Genomic DNA, 24,201 nt, shown 5'->3' with positions numbered 1-24,201 from the left:
ATGTCTGAAATGAGCCCAGCCCTCTCAGCAGAGAGGTCACTATATTAGATTCAGGTTCCAGCTCCCTTGGAAGAAAGATCAGCATGCTGGAAGTGTGAGCCTTGTATGGTTTCATTCACCTTACCTGGAACAGCAACTAATTGCACATTTTGATCAAAAAAATACAGAGCAAGGACCAAATTCACTCAAGGGTCCGTGCTCAACTTGGAGCAGGGCCGCCAGGATCAGAACTTGGGAGGCTGCAGCAACACAAAATGCTTTCAACATCCCCCTTCACCAAGAGACCTGCAAGCAGCCCTCACAACTCCAGAAGTGAACCGTGCTGGCCAATTAAGGCAGTGGGGGATGGACTGAGGCAGTGAATTCACGCTATTGCTTTTGCAGCTAGGGCTTCTCTGGAACCTATAACATTGTAAACTGCCCTCCTAAAATGGAGTCCAGAAGGGAGGTTAGGGGTGAACCATCCGGGATGGAGTGGCCCTTGCTGGCACAGAGAGGCACAATATGCAATTCTCTGCACTAGCAGAGACCCCAATTGTCATTCAAGCCATCCAGAGCCTGGCACTGTTCAAATATGTTAATCCATTTGGGAGATAATGACCAATTCTGGTCAGAGTAAAACCAGGCCATACTTACATCTAAATATTCGTCCAGACCTAATTTCGTAAATTCATACTGGAGATGAACTCTGAAATTCATGTCCTCTACTGAATGGACTACAATGTTGATGAACTGCATACATGCCACCTGTAGGGAACAATCATCACAGACTGAAAATTTAACAAGAAATAGCGGTGCATCCTTTGTTTTGTAGAGAATGCTAGGATTTGCTACACTGCGTAAGAGTATTTAAAGATGATTCTCTTCCCTCCCACCCAGGGATAATAGCTCATGCTTCAGATAGAGAGGGAAAAAATCCACTACAAACCTCGCCAGTTGAACAGCAGATGGTGTGTGCAAAGGCAGCATGCCTTTGTGACATCACGAAAAGCACAAGATTTGGGGCCTGATCCTAAATCCAGCGAAGTCAAAGGAAGGACTCCCACTGACTTCAATGGGGATTGGTTCAGGCCCTCTGTTTTGACAAACATCACTATAGATGTTATGATTGTTTAATGTTGTCATATTTACCACAAATGGAAACGCTCTGATTTTCTTCTAGGAGTCAGATGTTTTGTTTAAAGTAGTGGATCCTGGTTTAAAAGGTGTTAGTTTATCCTGATTAATGGAAATGTGGGATTTCAAAAGTTCAGGAATATCTGTAGAGCTCAGTTTTGTTTTATTGTGCCCTTTACATTGTCCACAGAAATAAAATGGTTTCCAGGCAATTGTTAGATTGTCCATCCAGTATTAGATTTCCATCTGACTCCAGAAGTAATTTAATTAGCTCTTGAGAAGAAAACAACATCCTTTTTCAAATGAAGGCCACAATTCTTTTCTTTAATAATGATATGTACATTTTGTTTTGCAATCTGCTGGCACTGTTAAATTAGACAACAAGACTGGGCATTTTAAATGGAAGGTGCCATGTTGATATTCCTGGAGATTTCAAAATCCAAGATTTAGTAACTAATGATAAGATTCATATTTCTTAGCATATAAACTAACACAGACACAATGAAAGAAACAAACTCTCCCAAGCAAGGTCATCTGGAGCCATCACTACAACCACTCCCTCCATAACAGATGAGACAGGGTGGTGCTGAGGCTGATGGTGGAAGGATAGCTGCAAAATGCAGGGTGTCAGGTTATATCACCCAGCTGAGCTTGCCTGTTCATTTTACATAGATCTAGCTTAGAGTAGCAATAGTTGTTGGGCCAGATTCTGCCCTGAGATACATGTTCCCAGCTCCCATTTAAGTCAGTGGAAGTTGCACGTGCTTATCTGACCACAGAATTTGCCAGATTCATCTCAGTTATTTTTATAAATGTCTTTGTATAGTTGTTACCTTTACGCAGTAAAATCGAGTACTGATATATATGTTTGATATATTTTTCAGTTAATAGGCTACAATATCTATTTTTTTTAGATACACAGGTATTATAGTATAAATAAAATGATACTGTATGTGTGTTTAAAAACAGTTGGTCAATCTGCTTAGGACTTACCTGAAAGAAGATAAATTCCATGTAGCATGACTTTACATACAGCTAAGACTTCAAGAACAATCTACCCCTTTGGGGTCAATCAACATTTTGCAGGAAGAAGTAAGCGAACAGGAGGGCTATGCTTTGAATTACCATTTACCAGAACACAATAAAAAGAATGCCAGCTAATTCTGCCTGATGGCTGGTTTTGTAGAGACCGCCTCCAGGTGGTCAAAGAGTTGCTATACAAGATCTTGGGAACATAGTAAACTGATTAACCAAGAGTTAAACATAGCTTGTTTGTGTCAAATGATTTTGTGTGTGTGTGTGCGTGCACAATATCCATACTGCATATGTTTCATTTAAATAATCTGTTTGCAGAAAATATTGTGTAGGTCCCCAACAATGCACATACAGTTGTGGTTGAGTGTAGGGATATGCTTGAATAACTACCTCCTCCTCCTCCCCCTGATTCAAAGACCCTTTTCATTTGGGGGAGGTGTGCAGGGGGCGGTGTGGAGGTGGAGGCGTGTGTGTACAGGAGAGGGGGACAGTAGACATCCAAATCCAAATATTTCAGCTTTGACCCATTTCTAATTGGAAAATGCTCCCTTAACATGGCTAGAAAGCTAACCTCATTATGTGAATCTTTATAGTACAATATATTCTTCTCAAGTTTCCATAATCAAATACTCTTTTTTTCTTAGTATCACTACTGGCCCTAAACTGCTGAGCAATGGTACACTGGAGGGTAATTTAACAGAGGGCTAAATCCTCTTAATTTTAAAATGATCTGTTACACTCTCTTATTTTGTTTAGTAAACACTTGCAAGAATAAGGGCAAATCCTGAGTTCCTTTCTCAGATCCTAATACTGCAAACATTTATACACATGAGTAAAGAGTTTACTAGATCAGAGTAACTGAATGTAAGAGTTATTTTTAAAACTAAACAGTAACAAGTTACTGGCAACAATAACAACCCTCCCTGAAACACCTCTTTTTAGTTACTCTTTCCTCTTTTCACATTAACACCCTCTAATTTACCTCCACCCCCAGGTCAGGATATAGTTAACCAAAAATCCTTTTTTGTTATCTTCTCCGGTTGACATCAAGCTGAAGTCGAGTAGCTGCAGAAATATCTTTGTTCATGTTCAGTTATAACCTGAATTATTACTCAAGTTTTAACAATGCCTCCTGGAGCCCTGATTTTTTGCCATAAATTTTTATCGTCCTGCCATAACTGACTTTGGCACATGTTACAAACCCAAATGCTCACACAATATAGGTGGTTCAGCAATCCAACATTCAAGAACTCTCCACATTGGCTCTATCTTGTACCGTCTAGCTTTCCCGCACAACCCCAAAGCATATTTGTCATAGGTTGTTTTTAACAGCATGTGGATATAGTCAGAACCAGATGGTGACAGAAGGATCCAATCTGTCAAACCATTTGTCATTAATTTTCTGTCTTTCTGCTGTAGGCCTGTCAAGTATTGAATCACTTAGAAAAAAGTAGGTGGAAGCAGATTTTATTAGTATTGGGCCAGCTCTTGACAATCCTTACTCAGAGCCATGTTGTTCCATTTCAATCAGATTTCAACATTGACTTCAATGATGAGCTCTAAAAATGTAATGGCACAATAAGGCCCTTTAATCTGGGGGGCAAGGATCAGTGTTCACATCACATGCCCTGTCAGTACCCAGAGACAACTGGCCCCACTTTCAGAGAACACAATGGGATGGTGCGAGGAGGGATAGGTAGGTAGGAACAGGACCTAAATAAGAACTTCATGATTTGGTCAATAATGCATAGTCAGTTACACAGGGCCATAATTATATAAAGCATCTAACATAACATAGAAAAGACACACTCTACCCTTAGAGCAGGCTATCTAATAAGTGTAGGTCTGGAAGGATTTGATTTTTATTGGTAAATCTCAATAAACATCAATTTCACTATACACTCACAAACAAAACAAATTCTATTGATAATAATGGAAATTTACAGATAGGCAAAGTAAGAAAAATGCTGCTTGAGAAATTATTAGCATTTGATTTAAGGGTATTTACTTTGTAAATTTTGACATGTGACATTGACAATTTGTGTTTTAATGGTTATAAAGCTTTAACTTTTTGAATCTCAAAATCTACTGTCATTAAATAATTATCATCTGACCCCTCCATTATCTGACCACCCCATATCTTCCTGCAACTGTGAAAATTTTAGATCAATAAAAACTGAAAAAATCCTCGAAGCTCATAATTTTGCACAACTGTGCAAATTTAAATTTATAAAAAAAAATCTTTAAAAAATGCTTAAAAATAAACATTGATATTATCTGTTGAAATTATAAAAAAATAAAAATTTAATTTGGCCAAGCCTGGATATATGTAAATAAAGGTTAGTTTATCGATAAAGTTGGACACTTTCTGGTGGCCTGTGGAGAGCTGGTTGACCACAGGCTTCTGTCTTCTTGTTTCCAGTTGCTAAATTGCAGTAAAAGAGGCTAAAAATACATGAATACTACCCTCATATTACTTTTTCATGTAAGCAACTGCTGGAGTCGTTACAGGAATATTATACGATCATGAACAGGTAGGGATATTGCCTTTGTGATTGCCCATAAGACAAATCTTTCTATTAAGTTGAAGCCAAAAATGGGACAAAGTTGAGAATATTTAATCTATCTGGTGCCTACCATAATGGGGCTCTGGTCCCCCCCTGGAGCTCCAGGTGCCACTGCAATACTACTAACAAAGAGCAACAACAACAAGATTGTATGGAGTCACTGTAGACAGTTCAATAAGCCTAGCATAGTTATTTTAGATTTTGTAAAGCTTTTGTTTCAACATGCGAAAGTAGCCACAGAATTTTGTTTACTGCACAAGCCCAGAGACGGCAGTTTAAAAATTCTTTATTGGGTGTCATGTTCTGTTGTTTTTTAAGAGTATCAAAAGAAGCAGATGGTTCATTGGATTGGTAATGAGACATTTCGTTTTCACTTCTTCATCATGGGTTTGAGTTTGGCCCAAGTTTGCAGGGGCTGAAAATCATTGCCATGGGAATGCAGTTCAAAACCTACCTGAAACGCCATGGTGGTCTTAATCTAATTCCTAATGGACAGAAGTTCACATCACAAAACCCATCAACACAATTGGCACTAGGTGCCATCCTTGTCAGAAGTCTGAGCAGAAAGGCCAAGGCTTGAATGGGCACAGAGACAGACCTATTCTCTCACCCCAAGGGGTGGATTATCAGGTCAAATTTGAGGCACACTGGCATGGGCAGCATTCTGAAGCTTGCAATGTTGATGCCTGTGCTGTGCCTTTTCTGTGAATAAATAGAGGACTTTGATTCCAGGGCTTTCAAGCTGATACCTTAAGGAATCACTAAAATTCACATACGGTACATTTTTAAGACCTATGTTAAGGCTCAGTTCATAACAAATTCATTATGTTCACCATTTAAACTCATTCATGTCATGATTCATCAGAGTTTGCAATGCAAGAGCTAGAGTTTGGTGTGTATGGGTGCCAATGTACTCTTCCGCTATGTTTCTATTTTCTTTCCTGTTTCAGGGGAAGTGGTGTCTGTGAAGATGCACAAGCAAATTGAGGAACGAATAGTGGTAAAAACTAGTGTTATATTTATCTACAGATAAGGAAGGACAACGGCTGCAATGAGTCTTGGCCATACTTCCCTGTCATAGGGTGTTTGAGGATGTTGGCATATGTACACTATACACATCTTGAGATTTCAGATATTTTCTATTCTCCCACCCAGTTACAGCGCACAGTACTACAAACAAGCCCTCCAGTTGTGCCTGCCAATGATCACATACTAAGATATTATAGTATGAGACACTTTTACAAAAGCCTTTCCACTACATCATAAGTGCCCACATTTTCTGTTACCAAGGGCCTTATTGGCAACTGACTAGGGGCCCAAAGGTAGACATTAAATTGGACAAAAGGGAGCACACTATAGCAAACTTCATTTTTGACATGTAGATGGCCCTTCTTACTCATTGCCAGCTTTATTGTTAAACATATGGTGTTAAAGTAGCACCTAAAGGCCGCATCTGTCATCAGGGCCCCACCGTGATAAACACATGGTAAGCAACTGTCTCTCCCATAAGAGTTTACAATCTGAACAGACAAGACAAGACAGACAAAGGTCAGAAGCAGGGCCATCCCTAGCTATTCTGGGGCCCTACACAGCCCTTCCCCCCTCCCCCCCGTGGTGGGGCAGGGGGGAACCACCCCCCAGCACTCACTGGTGGTGCGGCTGGGGCCGGGTTGCTGCACTTCCCGCTGCTGATGAGTGCAGGCTGGGCCCTTGCTGCAGTCCTCGGGAGTGGGGAGGGGGCTGGGGCGGAGCACGGGTGGGAAGAGGTGGGACTGGGGCTGGAGCAGCATGCAGCTGCGCAGGGCACCAGGAAATGTGGTGCCCAGTATTTCCTGGTGCCCTACACAGCTGCGTACTTTGCGTATGGGTAGGGACGGCCCTGGTCAGAAGGGGAGACACAGGCACAGGGAGCCTCACAGCACATCACTGGTGTAGCTGGGGCTCGAATACTGGTTTCCAAGTCCCAGATCGATGCTCTACTGAATGGTCCACACAGATAGCCCCTAAGTACAGTAGCCAATAATAACACATCCGAAGAGTATCAATAGCAAAATTTGAGCAAAGTAAAGAATGGAAGCTATGTAAGTTTGAAGATACTCAATACATAATTAACAGAAAAAATGTACGTAAGCCCCAAAGGAGTATCGGGGAACAGGAAGGGACACAGCAAAAAGGAAAGTTTAATTTTCTAATGACAGTAAGGCTTACCATGAAGTCTATATTGTTGTCTTCATTTCGGAAGTGTTCCATCAGCTTTTCAAAGCGCTGTTTCTCTCCACAAACCTGCAGAGGAATCACAGTGTATCTGTTACACAACCATCCACTAGAGGGAGTACTAAAAACATTAAAACCAGGCTTACATGCTTATTCACAATCCTTTATGCACCAACAGTCTTTCCCCTTATTCAGACTATTTTCTTCATGACAAGTCTCACTGCACAAACATTTTTGACTGTCCAAACTCTGACCATCAGCTGTGCTGCAAGTCACCAGGATCAGAACTCAGGCTTAATTATAAAATAATTCTTTCCATGTTTCCTTGCCTTTAAAAAATGTAGGCCAGATCTTCAGCTGATGTAAACTGGTGTAGTCAATGGTGGTGAAGCCAACGGAACTATGGCAGTTTACACCAGAGGAGGATGTAGCCCTCTAGCCAGTTCACTAACCAATCATGTTAGATTCTTTTCCCCCTCAACACATTTGAATATAATGCCATGATGCAGAAGATCAAATTACAAGGTGAAAAACCATGAAAATTATCCTCTGTCAAATTTGGAGGTGATGTAAGTCAAACGCTGGCAAGTCTGTGTAAATGTTAGCTGGGGTGACTTACATGGCAAAAGGTAGAACAACAGGACTGATGGCAGGAAAAGCAACCAACGAAGGAAGAAATAAGCTCTGAAATAAAGGAGGTCTCAGTACATTATTTTATATCTTCTTACATCTTTCTAATAGTTAGTTTCCCAGTTTTGATCCCACTCTCCTGATTCATCAGCATATATATTGTTAAATCCAATTTACAGCAGAGTTGCAACACAGTAAATAAGTTGAAGGGTGAAGGAAACTGGAGTGAATGAGTGCTACAACCATAACAAGGAGGACGTAAATGGATTACTAGAAAGATCCGATGTCCTCCCCACCCAAGAACTGCATCTCTTAACACTGATGTGTAATCTAGGCCACCATTTATACACTTTCAGAATCTGGCCACAAAAACAAGACAAGAGTCTTTTCTCCTCAAAAAGCAGTTCAAATAAGACAGACAAGATAACTCACCTAGAGAGAGACTTAAGTGCCTTTCACTACCAGATGGGGGAGCACTGATTCATAGAATCATAGAAGATTAGGTTTGGAAGAGACCTCAGGAGGTCATCTAGTCCAACCCCCTGCTTAAACAGGACAAACACCAACTAAATCATCCCAGCCAGGGCTTTGTCAAGCCGGGCCTTAAAAACCTCTAAGGATGGAGATTCCATCACCTCCCTAGCTAACCCATTCCAGTGCTCCAACACCCTCCTAATGAAATAGCGTTTTCTAATATCCAACCTAGACCTCCCCCACGGCAACTTGAGACCATGGTTCCTTGTTCTGTCATCTGCCACCACTGAGAACAGCCGAGCTCCATCCTCTTTGGAACCCCTCTTCAGGTAGTTGAAGGCTGCTATCAAATCCCCCCTCACTCCTCTCTTCTGCATACTAAACAAGCCCAGTTCCCTCAGCCTCTCTTTATAAGTCATGTGCTCCAGCCCCCCAACTCTCCCTCTAATAAAGTGCTTGAAGCTCAACTTCACTGGATTTGACTTTACTATAGGGCCAATCCTGCCTCCTCCCCTGTGAGGTCAGGGGGCCCTTGGCAGAAGAACTAGTGCATTTCTGCTGCACATGGGGAAATGGTGGGGAAGAATTTGGCAAGGCCACACAGGGCTCCCCTGCATGGCACAGAAATTTGCCTCTGTGGAAAGAGTCAGAAAGATGTAAGTGGCAGATAGGTCTTGTATGGGTGCCCAGCACAAGGGTAAATTTAAATTAAATCAAATAGGACAGGCAGTGAGCACAGAAGCTCCCTTACTCCCCTGCAAATACCCTTTGTGGCCAGTGAGATTGCTTGCTGGAGTAAGGGCTTGTGCATTTATTTGCAGGATCAGGGCCTTAAGTCAGAGGGGGATCACAGACCAGCAGTCACAAAAGTTCCAGGGTTAGTATGAATACCAGAAATTAAGAACCACTGCCTTCAGGCACTGCACTAAATAGCACTGTGGGCCAAAGTCATCCCCAGTGTAACAGCACAGATTCAGATCAAGAACAGAACAGAACAAAATAACAAAGGTTTAAAAGAATTTGAGATTCTCAGGGGGAAACCAATGAGATTAACGTGGTTAAATACTCTAACAAATCAATACATAACAGTACACAGATAACATGAATACATAATTTATCTAGCTTTCAGAATAACAGCCATGTTAGTCTGTATTCGCAAAAAGAAAAGGAGTACTTGTGGCACCTTAGAGACTAACCAGTTTATTTGAGCATGAGCTTTCGTGAGCTACAGCTCACTTCATCGGATCATTTATCTAGCTGTTGCCATTTATTCCAGAAAAAGAAAAAAACCCACAGATCTATTTGCTTGCACATGGAAAACAACTTGAAGAATTATTTATTATCAAAGGTAATTGTTTCCAGTCAACAGCCCTATGTGTTATGCTCTCCAGTGCATTTCTATTTTTCAGATGTGTCTGCTTACGAATGTCAATGCTTTTAAGAGGCTAAACTGTGATATATTATCACTGTATTCACTAAAACTTGATTTTACACCAATACTGTAGTTCATAGCCTCTGAGCCACATTTTTAAAGGGGACTTGGCTTGGCTGCTCATCTTTGCACCTGCAAATCATTTACGCCTCCCACAAAATATAATTTATGTGCACAAATGGCATCTAGCTAGCTCAGTTGCAAGTGAAAATATCATTTGCACATACAGATTCTGTGCTATTTATATAGGCACCATCTATTGTGAGCATACAAAATAGTCATAGGCACAGATTTAGAGGCTGTAGTTGGACATATGTCCCTACTGTACATGTACTAACCCGCATCACTGACACTTCTTGTACTGGAGAGTTATAAATGTTTTTAGGCCAAATTCTGCTTTCAGATATGGGTGTGTCGGATCCTTCTAATGAAGTCAGCGTCAGCCCAGCATACTCCTGAAGCCAGGGAGAGAACTTTCCTGCTTAGACCTTGAGCTCATTTCTGCGGCCCTTCAATTCAATGTCAAACTCCCAGTGATGTCAGCAAGAACAGGAATTGGCCCATTATGTTTTCATGTAAAGAATGTGTCTTTATCAGGGCAGTACATATCTGAGTGAATTGATATTCACACCTTTATTAGTACTGCATCAAATTATGCTCTTGACTGTGAACCTCCTCAGAAAGAGGTTCCTAGCACAGATATGGAATATGTGGCCAGTGGGATTATAACTGGAAAAGCTATGCTGATGGGGAAGGAGCCGAGAGAGCAGCATAGAGGGGCTGGCCCACAGCAGGACTGGAACTTGCCTGTTTTTGTGGATTCTCAGGATCGGTGAGGATGAAAGGCCACACTCTTTGTCTTCCCAAATCCTAGTCCCAAAGGGAGACCTAGCTGGAAACTCTGGGATGCACTGTTGGCAACTCTCATGGTTTTTTCAATAGTTTCAGGATTTTTGGTGTTTTTCTTAAAGTCCCAGCTCCTGGAATCACGTGAGTCTCTGATTTCATTGGGGGGGGGGGAAAGGAAGTGTCTAGGCCCAGGTTGTGAAGAAAAGCTCAAAAATGGGACCTGAGTGCAAGCCAAGGCTTAAAAACAAGAAGGCAAAAAACCAAACAAACAAAAAAAGCCCCAAATTGTGTTTTTGAAAATCTCACCATTTCTTGGGGCCTGACCATGCCCATGCTCATGTGTGGGGTTGTTAGTACTGGCAAGATTAACTTCTCTGAAGCTAAATTTTCAGCCTTTCCTGGGCTCACTGTCACCACAGTCTCCCAGATTTCTCACCAGGAGAGATATGACCATACGCCAGTTTTAAGTTACCTATCCTTCCCAGGTCATTTTTCTTGTTAAAAAATAAACTCTTTGAGTCAAGGACCATTTTTTTGGATGTACAGTGCCTGGCACAAGCCCCAAATTATGTTTTTGAAAATCTCACAATTTCTTGGGGCCTGACTATGCCCATGCTCATTTGTGGGGTTGTTAGTACTGGCAAGATTAACTTCTCTGAAGCTAAATTCTCAGCCTTTCCTGGGCTCACTGTCACCACAGTCTCCCAGATTTCTCACCAGGAGAGATATGACCATACGCCAGTTTTAAGTTACCTATCCTACCCAGGTCATTTTTCTTGTTAAAAAATAAACTCTGTGAGTCAAGGACCATTTTTTTGGATGTACAGTGCCTGGCACAATGGGACTCTGATCTTGGTTTGGCTTCAGGGTGCTAGTGTTATATCAATATTAAATAATAATAGCAAGTTATAAACCTCTGGAAAGGAAATGTATAATGAAAATGCTAGATGCTCCTTAGTGTAACAGCTCCAACAGCGCTATTATCACCATGGTTAATTAACAGATTACTTTTTATCCCCTTTGGCTTAACATGTGTTATTCAGTTTGGCAGGCAAAAATATTATAAGAACTGCCTCATCATAAAATAAAGAGACATGCAGTGTAGTTCTGAAAAAGAGTTCTGTGTAAGCTCGAAAGCTTGTCTCTCTTGCCAAGGGAAACTGGTCCAATAAAAAGATATTACCTCACCCACCCTGTCTCTATAATAAAGAGACATGTAATTGAGCTTGATGGCTGAGACATGAGCACCTAAATTTACAAGTCTTGAAATAGTTTAAGAAGAGCATGGCTTCCCATGGATCACCCTGGCAGATAATAGCAAAGTTGGTCTTTGGTTACTTTCAAGTTTGCTGTGCGTAGTTCAGGGATTCCTTGCTGTGTGCAGTCACAAAAAGAAGTGATCAACCTCACAGCATCATGTGAAGCAGAAATTAAATCCTCCTGACATCAGAGTGCTAATCTCAGACAGGAGCTAAGTGCACCAACAGTTGCATGTGGAGTCCGCTGTTAATCTTCACAAAATGAACCGTTTCCTTCCGCTTCTCAGGGCTTCTCATTATTAGTGACGGACAAAACTCATCCATGTATAGTCTCCTCTCTTCGTTGCTCACAGTAGTTTCCAGAAGCAGAAAGACGGTGTCAATCTGTGGTATACTCAAGCCTTGAAAGAGACAACATTGACTAGTGGAAGCAAGCATAACTCCTGCTTCCTTGGAGTGGCACTCTGTCCCTCTGTAGTAGTGGCTAGCCCCCCTCCTAAAGATTATTGAGCCTGCTATAGCCTTGCTTAAGAAACATATCTTTTTAGCTCATGCAGCAGAGGCTTATGCATTAAGCTCCGAAGGTCCCAGGTTTGATCCCCGCAGCTAAACCCCTGTGTGGGTCAGCATCACACAAGAAACTGCTGCTTCCTAACCCTGTGACTGGTTTAGTATGTGGCATGCAATCTTTCTGTGCCTCAGCTTCCCTATCTAGAAAGGGTCCTATACATGCATTGCAACAAACTGGATCCAAAGTACCTCAACAGAGACACAAAAGAAGTGCTAATATGTGCCAATACCCTCTCTAGCTCTGGGCTACCCCACTTCCTCCACACAGATTATTCCTGCCAGAATCAGGAATAATTTGTGTTTATGGCACACATAAAGCCCATTGTCTGGTCTGGTCTACTTAAAGCCCTGTCCTGGAGTGCCCTACCATGGGTCTAACAGAATAGATTCTTAGTAAGTTTGGAGGATTGCCAGACTGAGGACATAAAAATTATGCCTCATGTTCTGCTTTGGCCAACGTCTCTTCTGGAACGTGCACTTAGACAACAGCAAAATACAAAAGATGCAACATTCTGAAGATGCTGACATCTAGAATGAGCTCTCCCAGGGAGAGCCAAACAGAATACCCAGATCTGTCTGTCAGAACTGATGAAACCTGCTCAGATATGACAAAGAAATGGAGGAAGCACCAGCTGATTTAATTTTACTTTGGAAGCTTGCACGGGACCTGATCTGACTCCCATTGAAGTCAATGGGAGTTTCTTCATTGACTTGAATGGGAGTTGGATCAGATCTACTGTTGTATATTAAATTTCAAGCCTTTTTACTACTGTAGTAAATGGGATAAATGGTTCATTAAAACTGATGTTCTGACATAAATCTTGCTGTGCTCTGGAGACACCCTCTGAAACAGTCATCATTCACAGAAGTAATAGAAGAAAATTCAGGCTCACCCAAACTTTCGATTCTAAAAGAAAACAAGTATCTCTGGTGCCATTTCAGAAAAACTGGAACTGATTTAAATAAAAAAACTGTGTATTATCAGCATTTATATAGAAATAAACATAAAGGTAGTGCATAAGATCCTCCACAGCCAGAACAATCAAGGATTGAGTTCTGGGAGAATTCACATGAACGATTCCACACTGATGATGGAAAAATGCTGACATAAACAAATGCTAACTATTTATGATTCATTCATTAAATCAGGAAACAGCCTATTGTCTACCAGCCCAACAGTCAACTGACAATGACAGTAAACAAATGACACTGGCCCAGTAGAGCAGAGCAACGGTGGGGGGGAGAGAGAAACAAAAAAAACAGGACTGTGGCTGTCAGTGGTTGCTTACAGATATCTCACCCTGTCATCAGATGAGGCAGTAATGGGAACATGCGCGATACAAGAGGCAGTGAACTGACTAATCTTTGATAATAAATTGTATCATCTCATAAAAGAGCAAACTTGTAGCTGCAGTCTAGAGCCTAAAGACTGGCAGATGTCCAAGATATGATGAAATCAAACCCAAATGCATAAAATCATATGTAGCCATTTATATCTGAATACATTTCCAGGATCTGTCATCCACACTGGAAGTATGAGTAAGACCAATAAAACTGATCTTACTTTTATCATCATTATTCAACACAAGAAGAAAGACTAAAGAGGTTACCACAGCTATAAAAAAAAACCTCTGTCTACATTACGATGGTGAAAAAGACATTTTAGGCTGTATCAGTCGTGTCATTTCAGAAGAACAATGTGTTTTGTTTTGTTTTTGGAAAGCCATCCACTATGGATTCTTTCTTTAAAGAGGACTAGGAATGTGCTAACGAGGTATTCATTTCATAGATATATCACAAATGTAAAATAAAATCCTACAGAAAAACAGTAAGATCTCTTATGGGAAGTTTGATGAAGATGATGTCCACATCACAGCACTATATGTTAGGTCATATAGTTCAGTGTTTCTCAGTCTTTTTGATACCAGGGACTGGCTTGCTGCCTTCCTAAACTGTGTCAGGGAGATCTCAGGGACTGGCGCCAGTCCACAAACTGATCATTGAGAAACACTGATATAGTTCACATCCAGACCACCCGAAAGGAAAGTTCAAATAAGGCAATATGATTGATATGATGTTCCTGTTCTTGCTACGTTTGTATCTGGGCAAGCTCTGGAAAGAGTACCTGAGCAGAGAGTTAGAGATAAAGAGATATTGTCAGGTGATAGTTTCAACAAATTAGTGTTGCTAGATGTTTTTATGGACAGCATGTGAGAGATTAAATGAAAATCTGTTCTTCTAGAAGCAGGGTCTCCTCCTACTCAGACAATATCCAATTACACAGAGAAGCATCTAACTTTACTGAAGAATGTGCTCATCTCTCAACTTAGCAGCAAGAAGATACAGCATGATACACATGAATATCCAGCTGGTGAATCTTATCTGGCTGGTGAATCTTGCCCATATGCTCAGGGTTCAGCTGATCGCCATATTTGGGGTTGGGAAGGAATTTTCCTCCAGGGCAGACTGGAAGAGGCCCTGGAGGTTTTTCACCTTCCTCTGTAGCATGGGGCATGGGTCACTTGCTGGAGGATCTCTGCTCCTTGAAGTCTTTAAACCATGATTTGAGGACTTCAATAGCTCAGACATAGGTGAGAGGTTTATTGCAGGAGCGGGTGGGTGAGATTCTGTGGCCTGCATTGTGCAGGAGGTCAGACTAGATGATCATAATGGTCCCTTCTGACCTTAATATCTATGAATAATGTGATAAGGGTACTCAGTATTTCAACGTTTGGGGTCATAGTTTGGTATAAAGTGCATATTATGAAAGACAGCTGCTGGAACACTATCTCTTCAACATCTGGGGTATTTTTGTTTGTAAGGCTGAAAAGGTTTGCCCTGCCCAGATACAAAGACTGACTCCCAGCAATATATTTATTTATTTATGGAGCTGTATGCCATGAAATGTACATGATTGTAAGTATTTCTGGGGGACTGAGCTCTGTGTCTGAGCAGGACAAGAACAGATATAGATATTACAAAAATATACATTTAAAGGAAAGATAATAACAGATATAGATATTATAAACATATAAACACTGCTACTGCCACTGCTACTAGGAAGTGACCTTTGATTTCTCAAAAATCCACAGAGAATATATCTGAAATCTCTCAAAGTATTTTGAGCTTGAAGCTATAAATGCTGAGCACAGTTGACTAAAGCCAGAAGATGAATTTTTCTGAAGACTAACCTTGGAAAATATAAACCTTAGCAAAGGTTTTGCAGTTACAGAAATTTTCTAGCAGTACAGATGTTTAAATGACTAGCAAATCATGTGCTTCTCCAAGGTTATTTTAAACTGCTTCCTCTTCCCCTTTCCTTAAGACTTAAGCTTTCAAGTTCTATAACAGTCACTGACTTTACACAAGCAGAAGAAGCAGCACAATGAATATGTATATTTCACAGCATACACTGTATGACCTGGTGCTACCAATTTTGGATATGGTAATGATAAATCTGCTGATGTACAAGCAACACAAAAAATTAAAGAGACACTTTTCTAAATGTTCATTTCTTTCCGTGTCCTGACTCCACAAGGAGTCTTTCTTTTTCTTCTTCTTACAATAGTCTACTGTGGTCAGGAGATCCTGCTGTAGGAAAATACCCTTTTAAAGAAATACTCCGTTTTGACTCATTGGGCTGACATTCTTGCAGTTTGTTGGAGAACAAAAGATCCACTTTCTTTCAAGTTACTGGTTAAGTAAACAGTTACTAAAAACTTACTAGGTTCAAATACCTTTTACCTTTTTATGGAGAGGACTAAGCTGCTCACAAATTACTGCTGTACTTCAAAAGGAACAAATCTATTTCCATTTTCTAACACTTACGGACATTATTGATAATACTAAGTTATTGTAACAACCAACAGGAATAATTCAGACACATTGTTTATAAATGTGTATATATATGTAGCTCATGATTTAATTATAGAAACTTGAATCTAAATAAAGCATTGCGAGAGTTTGAGGCTAAACAATATTCTCTCACTCCCCTGAAGTGAAAACTAGTGAAATCTAACCAATGAGGGTTCAAGTGCCATTCCACTGCTTTTTGAGTTCACTACATAAAACATTCAAATGACTCTTGGCATTATTAGCACAACACTAGCAGCCATTACCAGACTATGATCAGTGGGGTTTCAAGTCTTTTTACTTGTGAGACATTTAAATCAGAATGATACACATATAAATCCATTAAACTGATGATAAAAACGACCAGGAATTACATATGTCATCTGATGACTCTTTATCGTTTCACTCTTTTACTAGTTTTACTAGAACACAGAGGGGGCCTGATTCTTCCCTCAGTGACTCAATTCCTCTTTGATTCTTCAGTGGAGTTACTCCTGATTTACACCTGTGCACGTGACAGAAAAGTCAGCCCCACTGTTGAAATAACCAGAAAACCATGTGCTTCCCAAAAGTTATTTTCTGTTTCTTTCTTCAAACATATCTGACCTTCCTACATCACCTTTCAGATTATCTTAATCCCAGTTCTTATTTCACATTATTTCCTCTATCCTCACCGTTTCCAGAAACAAACCTAGCTGGCTGCTTGAAGGGCCTAGTTGAACAAAGCACATAAATATATGTTTACTTTTAAGCACTTGTTTAAGTCCATCCCACCCAGAAAAGCACTTAAGCTCAGCAAATTTAATGTGATTTAAGCACATGCTATATGCTTAACATGTTTAAGCATATGTTAATAAAATACGTAAGGAAAGAGTGTTGTCTACTGGTCAGAGCAGGAGACTGGGAGCTTGAACTACTGGACTCTATTTCTTACATGTTTTTTTGTATGTTTTTTTAACATAGTTAAAGCATATCTGAGGGTGTAACACCCTGCTTAGATCCTAGTAATGATGCCAGAATTGTTTAAAATATTCCTCACCATTATTTTTGTGAGACCCCCTTCATCTTTGCTACCTCAAACACATTTTTATGGCATCCTGCCTACATCAAAGGAAAGCCCTGAAGATTATTAGATGAGGATGAACGCAGCAGCTGAGCTGATGCAACAAATGACTACTGATAGAGGAATGGCATAGGAATGAGAGGCATTAATGTAGAAAACTCTATAAAAATATACAATGCTGCCCAGGCCTTAATCTGTCAAGTGCTTCTTAAATGTTAAGCCCATTTGCAAACTGACTTTATATATCAGAGAAACATATGAAGCATGAACCTTTAAGAAGTTATGACAACATATTTTCTGACAGTGTTAGGGGTGCTTCAACTTGACAGAAAAGGGCTGCAGAGGCTCAGGCACTGATTTTTACTCAGGGGAGGATTAAACATGCCATTTATAGCACAGGAAATCTCTAAGTAAAACTTTCTTGTCTTACCGCCAACCAAAGAAAAGCCCAAAATTGTACACTGTGCACTGCTGTCAGAAATAGACAGGTATGTTAGCAAGTCTGTACAAGGATCAGGTGCACAACCACCACGTGAAAGAGGTGACTACTAACACTTAGCGCCAGAGAGAGAAATTCTAATGATCTGAGTTTTGATCCTCCTTGCTAGAGTTCAGGAACTTGTGAGTTATAATCCTAGTTTTTTCCCCACTTCTTTGGTGGAAAAGTCATTTAACCACTCTGCTCAGCTGCCCTAGCTGTAAAATGGGGGTGCATAAGGATGCTGTGACAATTAATCAGTTGAGGCTAGATCCTGGTCCTACTGATGCCCAAGGGCTTTGGATCAGGGCCTTGCATGTAAGTAAAACAGTGCTACGTACACTTTGAGATATTATTAATTATTATTATTATAAATAATTGAACAAAGAAATTTAGCTCCACTCACAGCTCACACCAGTGAGCAAACCTAATTCAAAGCCTCAAGAGCTGATAAGACGTATCAAGATTTTGAGGACTGGTTTGAGCTATTCTGACCTTTAGAACCCTGGTACGTTCCAGTCTGCTAGGCAAATGGTTGTTTCCAAGGGAGAAATGATATGAGAAGTTCTGAGTTCTAGAAAAGTTCTCATGCAGGACTGGCTTAAAACTCTGCATTACAGGTCCAGCTCTAATCTATACCCATATCTGTATATGCAATATGTCTGTAGTTTACAAAGATTTTAAAATGTTACAATCTGATGGGAGAGTTGTGCTTTATAATAATTTTAATTCTTTGGCAACTTTAGACACGTGCAGACTTTATAATCATATCACAGCTGTGTACATACAATGTATGCTACAGGTATGTACAATGTATACATATAGCTACACACAGAATACCTCAGGAAAGTAATTAATCTTTGCTATATTGCAATAAATGCAAATCTCAACACAATCTTAAGTATGGCACCTATAAAAATGTCAAATTTATAACCTTGGGGGGAATCCTTCAGACTCCATGTAGTCAGGGCCAAATTCTCTGACTCACTCTACTCCTCTGGTACATACAAAGGGAGCAGAAAGCAGCTGGGTCTTGCCTGCTGAGAATTTCCCTACCCTAGGGAAGTCCCCAGTGGGTGTAAAGCGGAGAATCTGCCCCCCCCAGTGTTTTGTTTTTTCTATACTGGTCTGATTTTGACTCAAATACACGTATTGTCAAAAATATGTTATAAGACATAAAAATGGCCACACTGTCCTGTGCACACACTGGTAATGTTGCAGAGAATGAACAAACCCTCATCTGAGGGCTAGGCTGATGCCGTCACTGAGGCCGGTGCATGAAGGCGATTCATCACGAGCAGGTGCCCACCCATGTTCATGTCCAACTCATTGGAAGAGATTCATGGGAAATTGCTGTATGCAGTAAAAAGGTACAACTATCTGAAACATTACATGAGAGAGAAAAGGTGGGTGAGATCATATCTTTTATTGGACCAACGTCTGTCCAAGCTTGCTTCTTTCACCATCCAATAAAAGATATTACCTCATCCACCTTGTCTTTCAAATATAACATTACACATGCTAATAGGGGTAGAAAAAGCTCTGCTCATATGCTGCCTTTCTGAGAGAAAAGTTGAGCAAAGCAGAGATGTTCTGGCACCCACCCTGCAAATGAGAGGACATACAGCTAGAAAAGAGTAGAACTTGGGTTTATAGAGCACCTTTCATACCCAAGGGATTCACTCTGCAAAGGTTAGATACTGATACTGCAGTGATTGTGCAGCCAAACACAAGTCATTATAACTTCAGAAATAGCTTATGCCCAGCCCTAGACCTTGGAATTGGTTTCTTTTGAAAGAGGGAATTCTGGCCAAGACAACTATGTTATCCCACACTCCTTCCGTGGGAAAAATATAGTAGCACAATGTCTCTAATTTCCACTAGGACAGCCACTAGGGACTTGGGTTTAATAGCCCATACAAAGGACAGCACTGCCAACAATGCACAAAACCCCGTTTTGTACTGTCAGCATTGGGTACAAGCTTAAAAATCTTCCTAGAAGTGAGAATGCTCCCACATGAGCCATACCCTCAGCAGTACCTCACTCATATCTGCTTAAGAAAAAATCAGTTCAACAAGTTTTTCTGCTGGGCTTGTATTCTTCCTGTGTCTATTCTGCTGATTTAAGAACACCCTGTGATAATGGAATGCTCCACTGTGGGCAAGATAGCCTCTGCACCCCCAGTAAAAAGTCTCCAACATTCTTGGATCCTTATAACACAAAACTCTTAGTAAAAAAATACATGCATGATAATGTAGTTACAATGCACTGTAGAAACATGAACTAACTGAGCGGATGACAATGGGCTGGTAAATGTCTGACTTCTCCATCCCCAAGCAACATGGAACCTGCTCTTGCTCACACTGAAGTCAATGAGAATTTTGCTTTGAGCATAAATGGGTCCAGCAAGAGGCTCCTTGTGATGACGATGTTCTATTGCCCATACTTTAACATGAACATTCTTCTAAAATACACTGATAGCAGTAGATTCATTGATAACAACAGGTCAAATCCCAACAAGTGCTGCACACCTAGGAACTTAGTTCCCGACTTAGTTCAATGGGAGTAGGATCAGACACCTGATGAGCATGGGCAGCTCCCACTGAAGTGAATGGGGGTTACCAGTGCTCAGCACTTATCAGGTTGGACTCAATGGTAGGCCTGAGAAAGAACACAGGGAAAGATGAAACCCATGCACTGAACCATGTGGGTCCAATTGGACCCTACCTATCCTACCGACACAATTCAACTATATACACTTCTATAATATTCAGATTTCAATTGACTGCTCCTTTAGGTCACAATTATGCAAAGAGCTGAGAACCCCCAAATCCCACTGACCACTAAATGCTTTGGCTGCCTGTTACTGCGATAGCATAGCAGCAGTGCTTTTGAGAGCAGAGATGGGTGAACCTCAACCTTTTTAGCAGCAATGTTCAAATTGGCTAATGGCAAAGTTTGGATGCTTTTTAGATGTTTCAATCCAATCTTCTTGAGTCTTCCAAACTGGGCAAGGAACCTCATGAGAACAGGATTTCATGAGAGATTTCAAGTGCCTCCAGCTGGGCTAAAGTACTGCAAGAACACCCTCTCTTTCCGGTATTCTAGTACTTCCACTTCCGGGAAGAACCAGGAAGGTCAGAAGTGTACCAAAAAAAGGGTATCTAAACTTTCAAAACTCAACGTTCCGTTTAGGCTTCGTTTCAATTCTGGGTGAAGGCATAGGTTGGCTCTTATGTCCCATCTGCCTGTGAAAGGGAAACTTGCTCAGAGTCAATTCTTGGTGTATCAGCTAGATTTCAGTGTTAGAGAGAACCATAAACAATCAAAAAGAAAAGATCTACAATCCTCTGCAATGCAGAAAGGGAGTACAAATACTTTTTATGTGGTATGTAATAAAGAGACTTGACAGAAGCTGAAGAAAAAAACTGGAAATACTCAGTGGGATTACCCATTAAATATTATAAAACGCATTTCTTAAAACAAAAACAAACAAAAACCAACCACAATATCAGATTCTAAAGGAAGTCCAAAACACAGCTATCCATCAAGGCACATAAACAGCTTCTTGGCTAAACCAATTTTTAGTTTAAACTGATATAATGGAAAATGTGAGAAAAATGAGACTGCTCACCTTTGGAGACCTTTTTGAGTATTGGAATTACTTTGCACAATAGAGCTTGGCTGTAATGAATTCCCTACAAAAAGCCACTCCGCTTACAAATCTATAGGTATCTGAGGTCACAGGCTATTCTACATAGCCACCAAGGATCAAAGTTATTCTTTGGAAACCCACCAGATAAAGAAAGCCAGTGTGCATATACCTAACAGAGAAGTAAAATTTCCCCAGACAGATTTTACTGCCTTGAAAAATAAAGATTTTCAAAAAATTCACGGCTCTAACATGGATTGGAATGTTTACCTTTTTCACCAGCATCCTTCTCCACACTTCCTGGTTCATAACCCAGTTGGCTCAATACCTACTGTTCTGCCAATAGGAAAAGTGGTTTGTTTGTTTCTCAGGCTGTGAAAAACACCCTTACCGCAGTGAAGAAATTTGACTCAAGATTTTTTGCACATTCAACAAGAAAATATGTAACTTTTTACACATTCTTTTGCACGTCTCCAGCAAAACGTCATGGCCTTCTGACTACGATTAAGTACAGCAAAACACTTACAATTTGATCCATCCTCTATCTGGGGACTATATCCAACTCTGGCACACTGATGGGCTTGATGAGCTAAAAGGTCTTCTCCAGTTCCATCTTCTATCATCCCATCAACTTGAAGATGGCATTGCCAGTGAAGGCAGGCTAGGCAGCAATGAATGAAGAGGGAATTTGGATGATGGTAACCAATCTGACGGATAGCTTTGCCAAAGAAATCACCCAGTGTCTGCCATGGGATTGGGTAATAGAAGGATAAATTCCAAGATAGGCAACACCTTGTACAGTAACTCCCCACTTAACGTCCTCTTGCTTAACGTTGTTTCAATCTTATGTCCCTGCTCAATTATAGAACATGCTCCATTTAAAGTTGTGCAATGCTTCGCTATAACATTGTTTGGCTGCCTGCTTTGCCCACAGCTGGAAGCCCCGCTATCAGCTCCCCCCCGCCCCGCCAACAGCACCTTCCACCCGCCGACAGACCCCACGGATCAGTGCCTTCCCCCTCCTGCCCGCTGCAATTGGCTGCCTTGCGGCATTCAGGAGGGAGGGGGGAGGAGCGAGGACTCGGCGTGCAGGCTCCCCCGCCATCTGCTGCCTCCTGAACGCCACAAACCAGCTGATTGCCAGGGGCAGGAGGCAAGGGAGGCAGGGGGGAGGCTGCATGCCGAGTCCTCGCTCCTCCCCCTTCCTCCTGCCCCCTGAACGTCACAAGCCAGCTGACTGCCACAGGCAGGAGGGAGGGGGGAGGAGCGAGGACACGGCACGCAGGCTTCCCCTCCCTCCCCTGCCTCCTGCCTGCGGCAATCAGCTGGCTTGCGGTGTACAGGAGGCAGGGGAGGGAGGGAGGGGGGGAGCCTGCGTGCCGTGTCCTCGCTCCTCCCCCCTCCCTCCTGAATGCTGCAAACCAGCTGATTGCTGCGGGCAGGAGAGGGAGGGGGGAGGAGCGAGAACACGGCATGCGGAGTAAAGGGGGGAGGAAGAAGAGGCGGGTTAAGGGTGGGGGCTTGGGGGAAGGGGTGGAGTGGGCGGGCCGAGGGTTGAGCCCCCCACCCCTGGTGCTTGCAGAGTAGGGGAAGCTGCCGCTGCTGCTGCGCAACGTGCTTCTCCTAGCCTACAGCACCTTCAGCCTCCTTGCCTGCCTCGTTGTCTGCAGGGCCAGGGGGCTGTGCCTGGGTGGGGTAAGGCGGGGGCACCTCCCAACTATAGTCCTGTACTGCATGGCAAAAAAAAAAATTCCCTAGAACCTAACCCCCCCATTTACATTCATTCTTATGGGGAAATTGGATTCGCTTTACATTGTTTCTCTTAAAGTTGCATTTTTCAGGAACATAACTACAACGTTAAGTGAGGAGTTATTGTACTCTAAGGCTCTGAAGACTTTGAAGTTTTTGTGGAAACAGAGAGAAAATAAACAAAAGTAAGCGTAGGGGTATCTATCTAGCTACACATTTTACCACCTTGGTCATGATGTTTAAGGACCTGAGTGTCTTAGATCTTCAAAAAGTATTAGAAGGAGCCAAGCCATGAAATCAACACTATAAGACCCTCAAAGGTCTTCAGTTCTAGTCATCATCATTGTTTATCACTCCAAAACCACAACCCAGACTTGCTGTTATCACTTCAGTTCTAGTGCATCCCGCCATCAGCATTCACTGGAACAGAGTCTAATATTCAAGTTTAGAAGCAGTTCATTCATACGCTACATTGTGCAACTAAGTCATAAGAAATCTTACTGTGAAATGCAGCTCTGAATTTCACCTCTGTATCACAGCAATTATTTACTGCTATTAAAACCAGTTCTCAATACTGGAAAATGAGGACTAGCTGCAAGTGGATGAAAGCAGGTATCATGGTAAGAATGAGAATTCCTAACCTAGCCAGCAGTTGAGTACTCCATTCAAACAGCATTTTCCTCCCATATGCTGCAAACAAAACAAGCAGCAGGCTGTAAACAGCAAAAAGAAAAGGAAATAGCTAACAAAATGCCACTGGCTGTTCTATTACATGTGGGACAGTAGCTCTAATTTATTTCACATAAATGTAGTAAAATTTAGTCAAGCAACACATGCAGATAGGAAGTCTTCCTCAGAGAGAGAGCAAGAGAGGGCCCTGAAATACATACTGGAGCTGCTTTCTTTAAGAAAAGGGTAAGTAACCTCTGCTCACTCCAGGATGTAAACCAAAACCGAGGAGCAATTTCCACTGTTAGCACAATTTACTTGTAATCCTTCTACCCCAGGATGTTTTAGAGGCTGGATTAGGGTAGACTACACTCCAAGAGCTGCTGGAACCAAACCCAAGTCCCTCGTAAATAAAACTAGACAGACTCTCAAATACCAAGTTAATAAAGTGCAGCACAATTTCCCTCTGACATACAATGGCCAACCAATATTGGGACAGTTATGAAACTGATTTTATAGTGCAGAGAATGGTGCAAAAGGCCACCTTGTCCAGAAAGAGGCAGGAGATGGACTCTTCAAACCCTATTCAGG

The 24,201-nt window shown here is 41.5% G+C and overlaps 1 protein-coding gene across 12 annotated transcripts in view; it reads right to left on the bottom strand.

Annotated features, from left to right (window-relative positions):
* The window catches only part of FMNL2 (formin like 2), a 259,317-nt gene that overhangs the window by 33,602 nt on the left and 201,514 nt on the right, over positions 1-24,201 (bottom strand). For all 12 annotated transcript variants that reach the window (XM_073305475.2, XM_073305481.2, XM_073305484.2 and 9 more), the window contains 2 exons: positions 6,927-7,001; positions 637-747 (listed from right to left, as the gene is read on the bottom strand). In XM_073305475.2, coding sequence (XP_073161576.1) covers positions 637-747; positions 6,927-7,001 — 186 coding nt within the window. The remainder of the gene's footprint in view (positions 1-636; positions 748-6,926; positions 7,002-24,201) is intronic.

Source organism: Lepidochelys kempii, chromosome 11, assembly GCF_965140285.1.
Source record: "Lepidochelys kempii isolate rLepKem1 chromosome 11, rLepKem1.hap1, whole genome shotgun sequence".
NCBI lineage: Eukaryota > Metazoa > Chordata > Testudines > Cheloniidae > Lepidochelys > Lepidochelys kempii.
The sequence above is the reverse complement of the archived record's forward strand: the minus strand, read 5'-3'. Positions and strand labels throughout refer to the sequence as shown.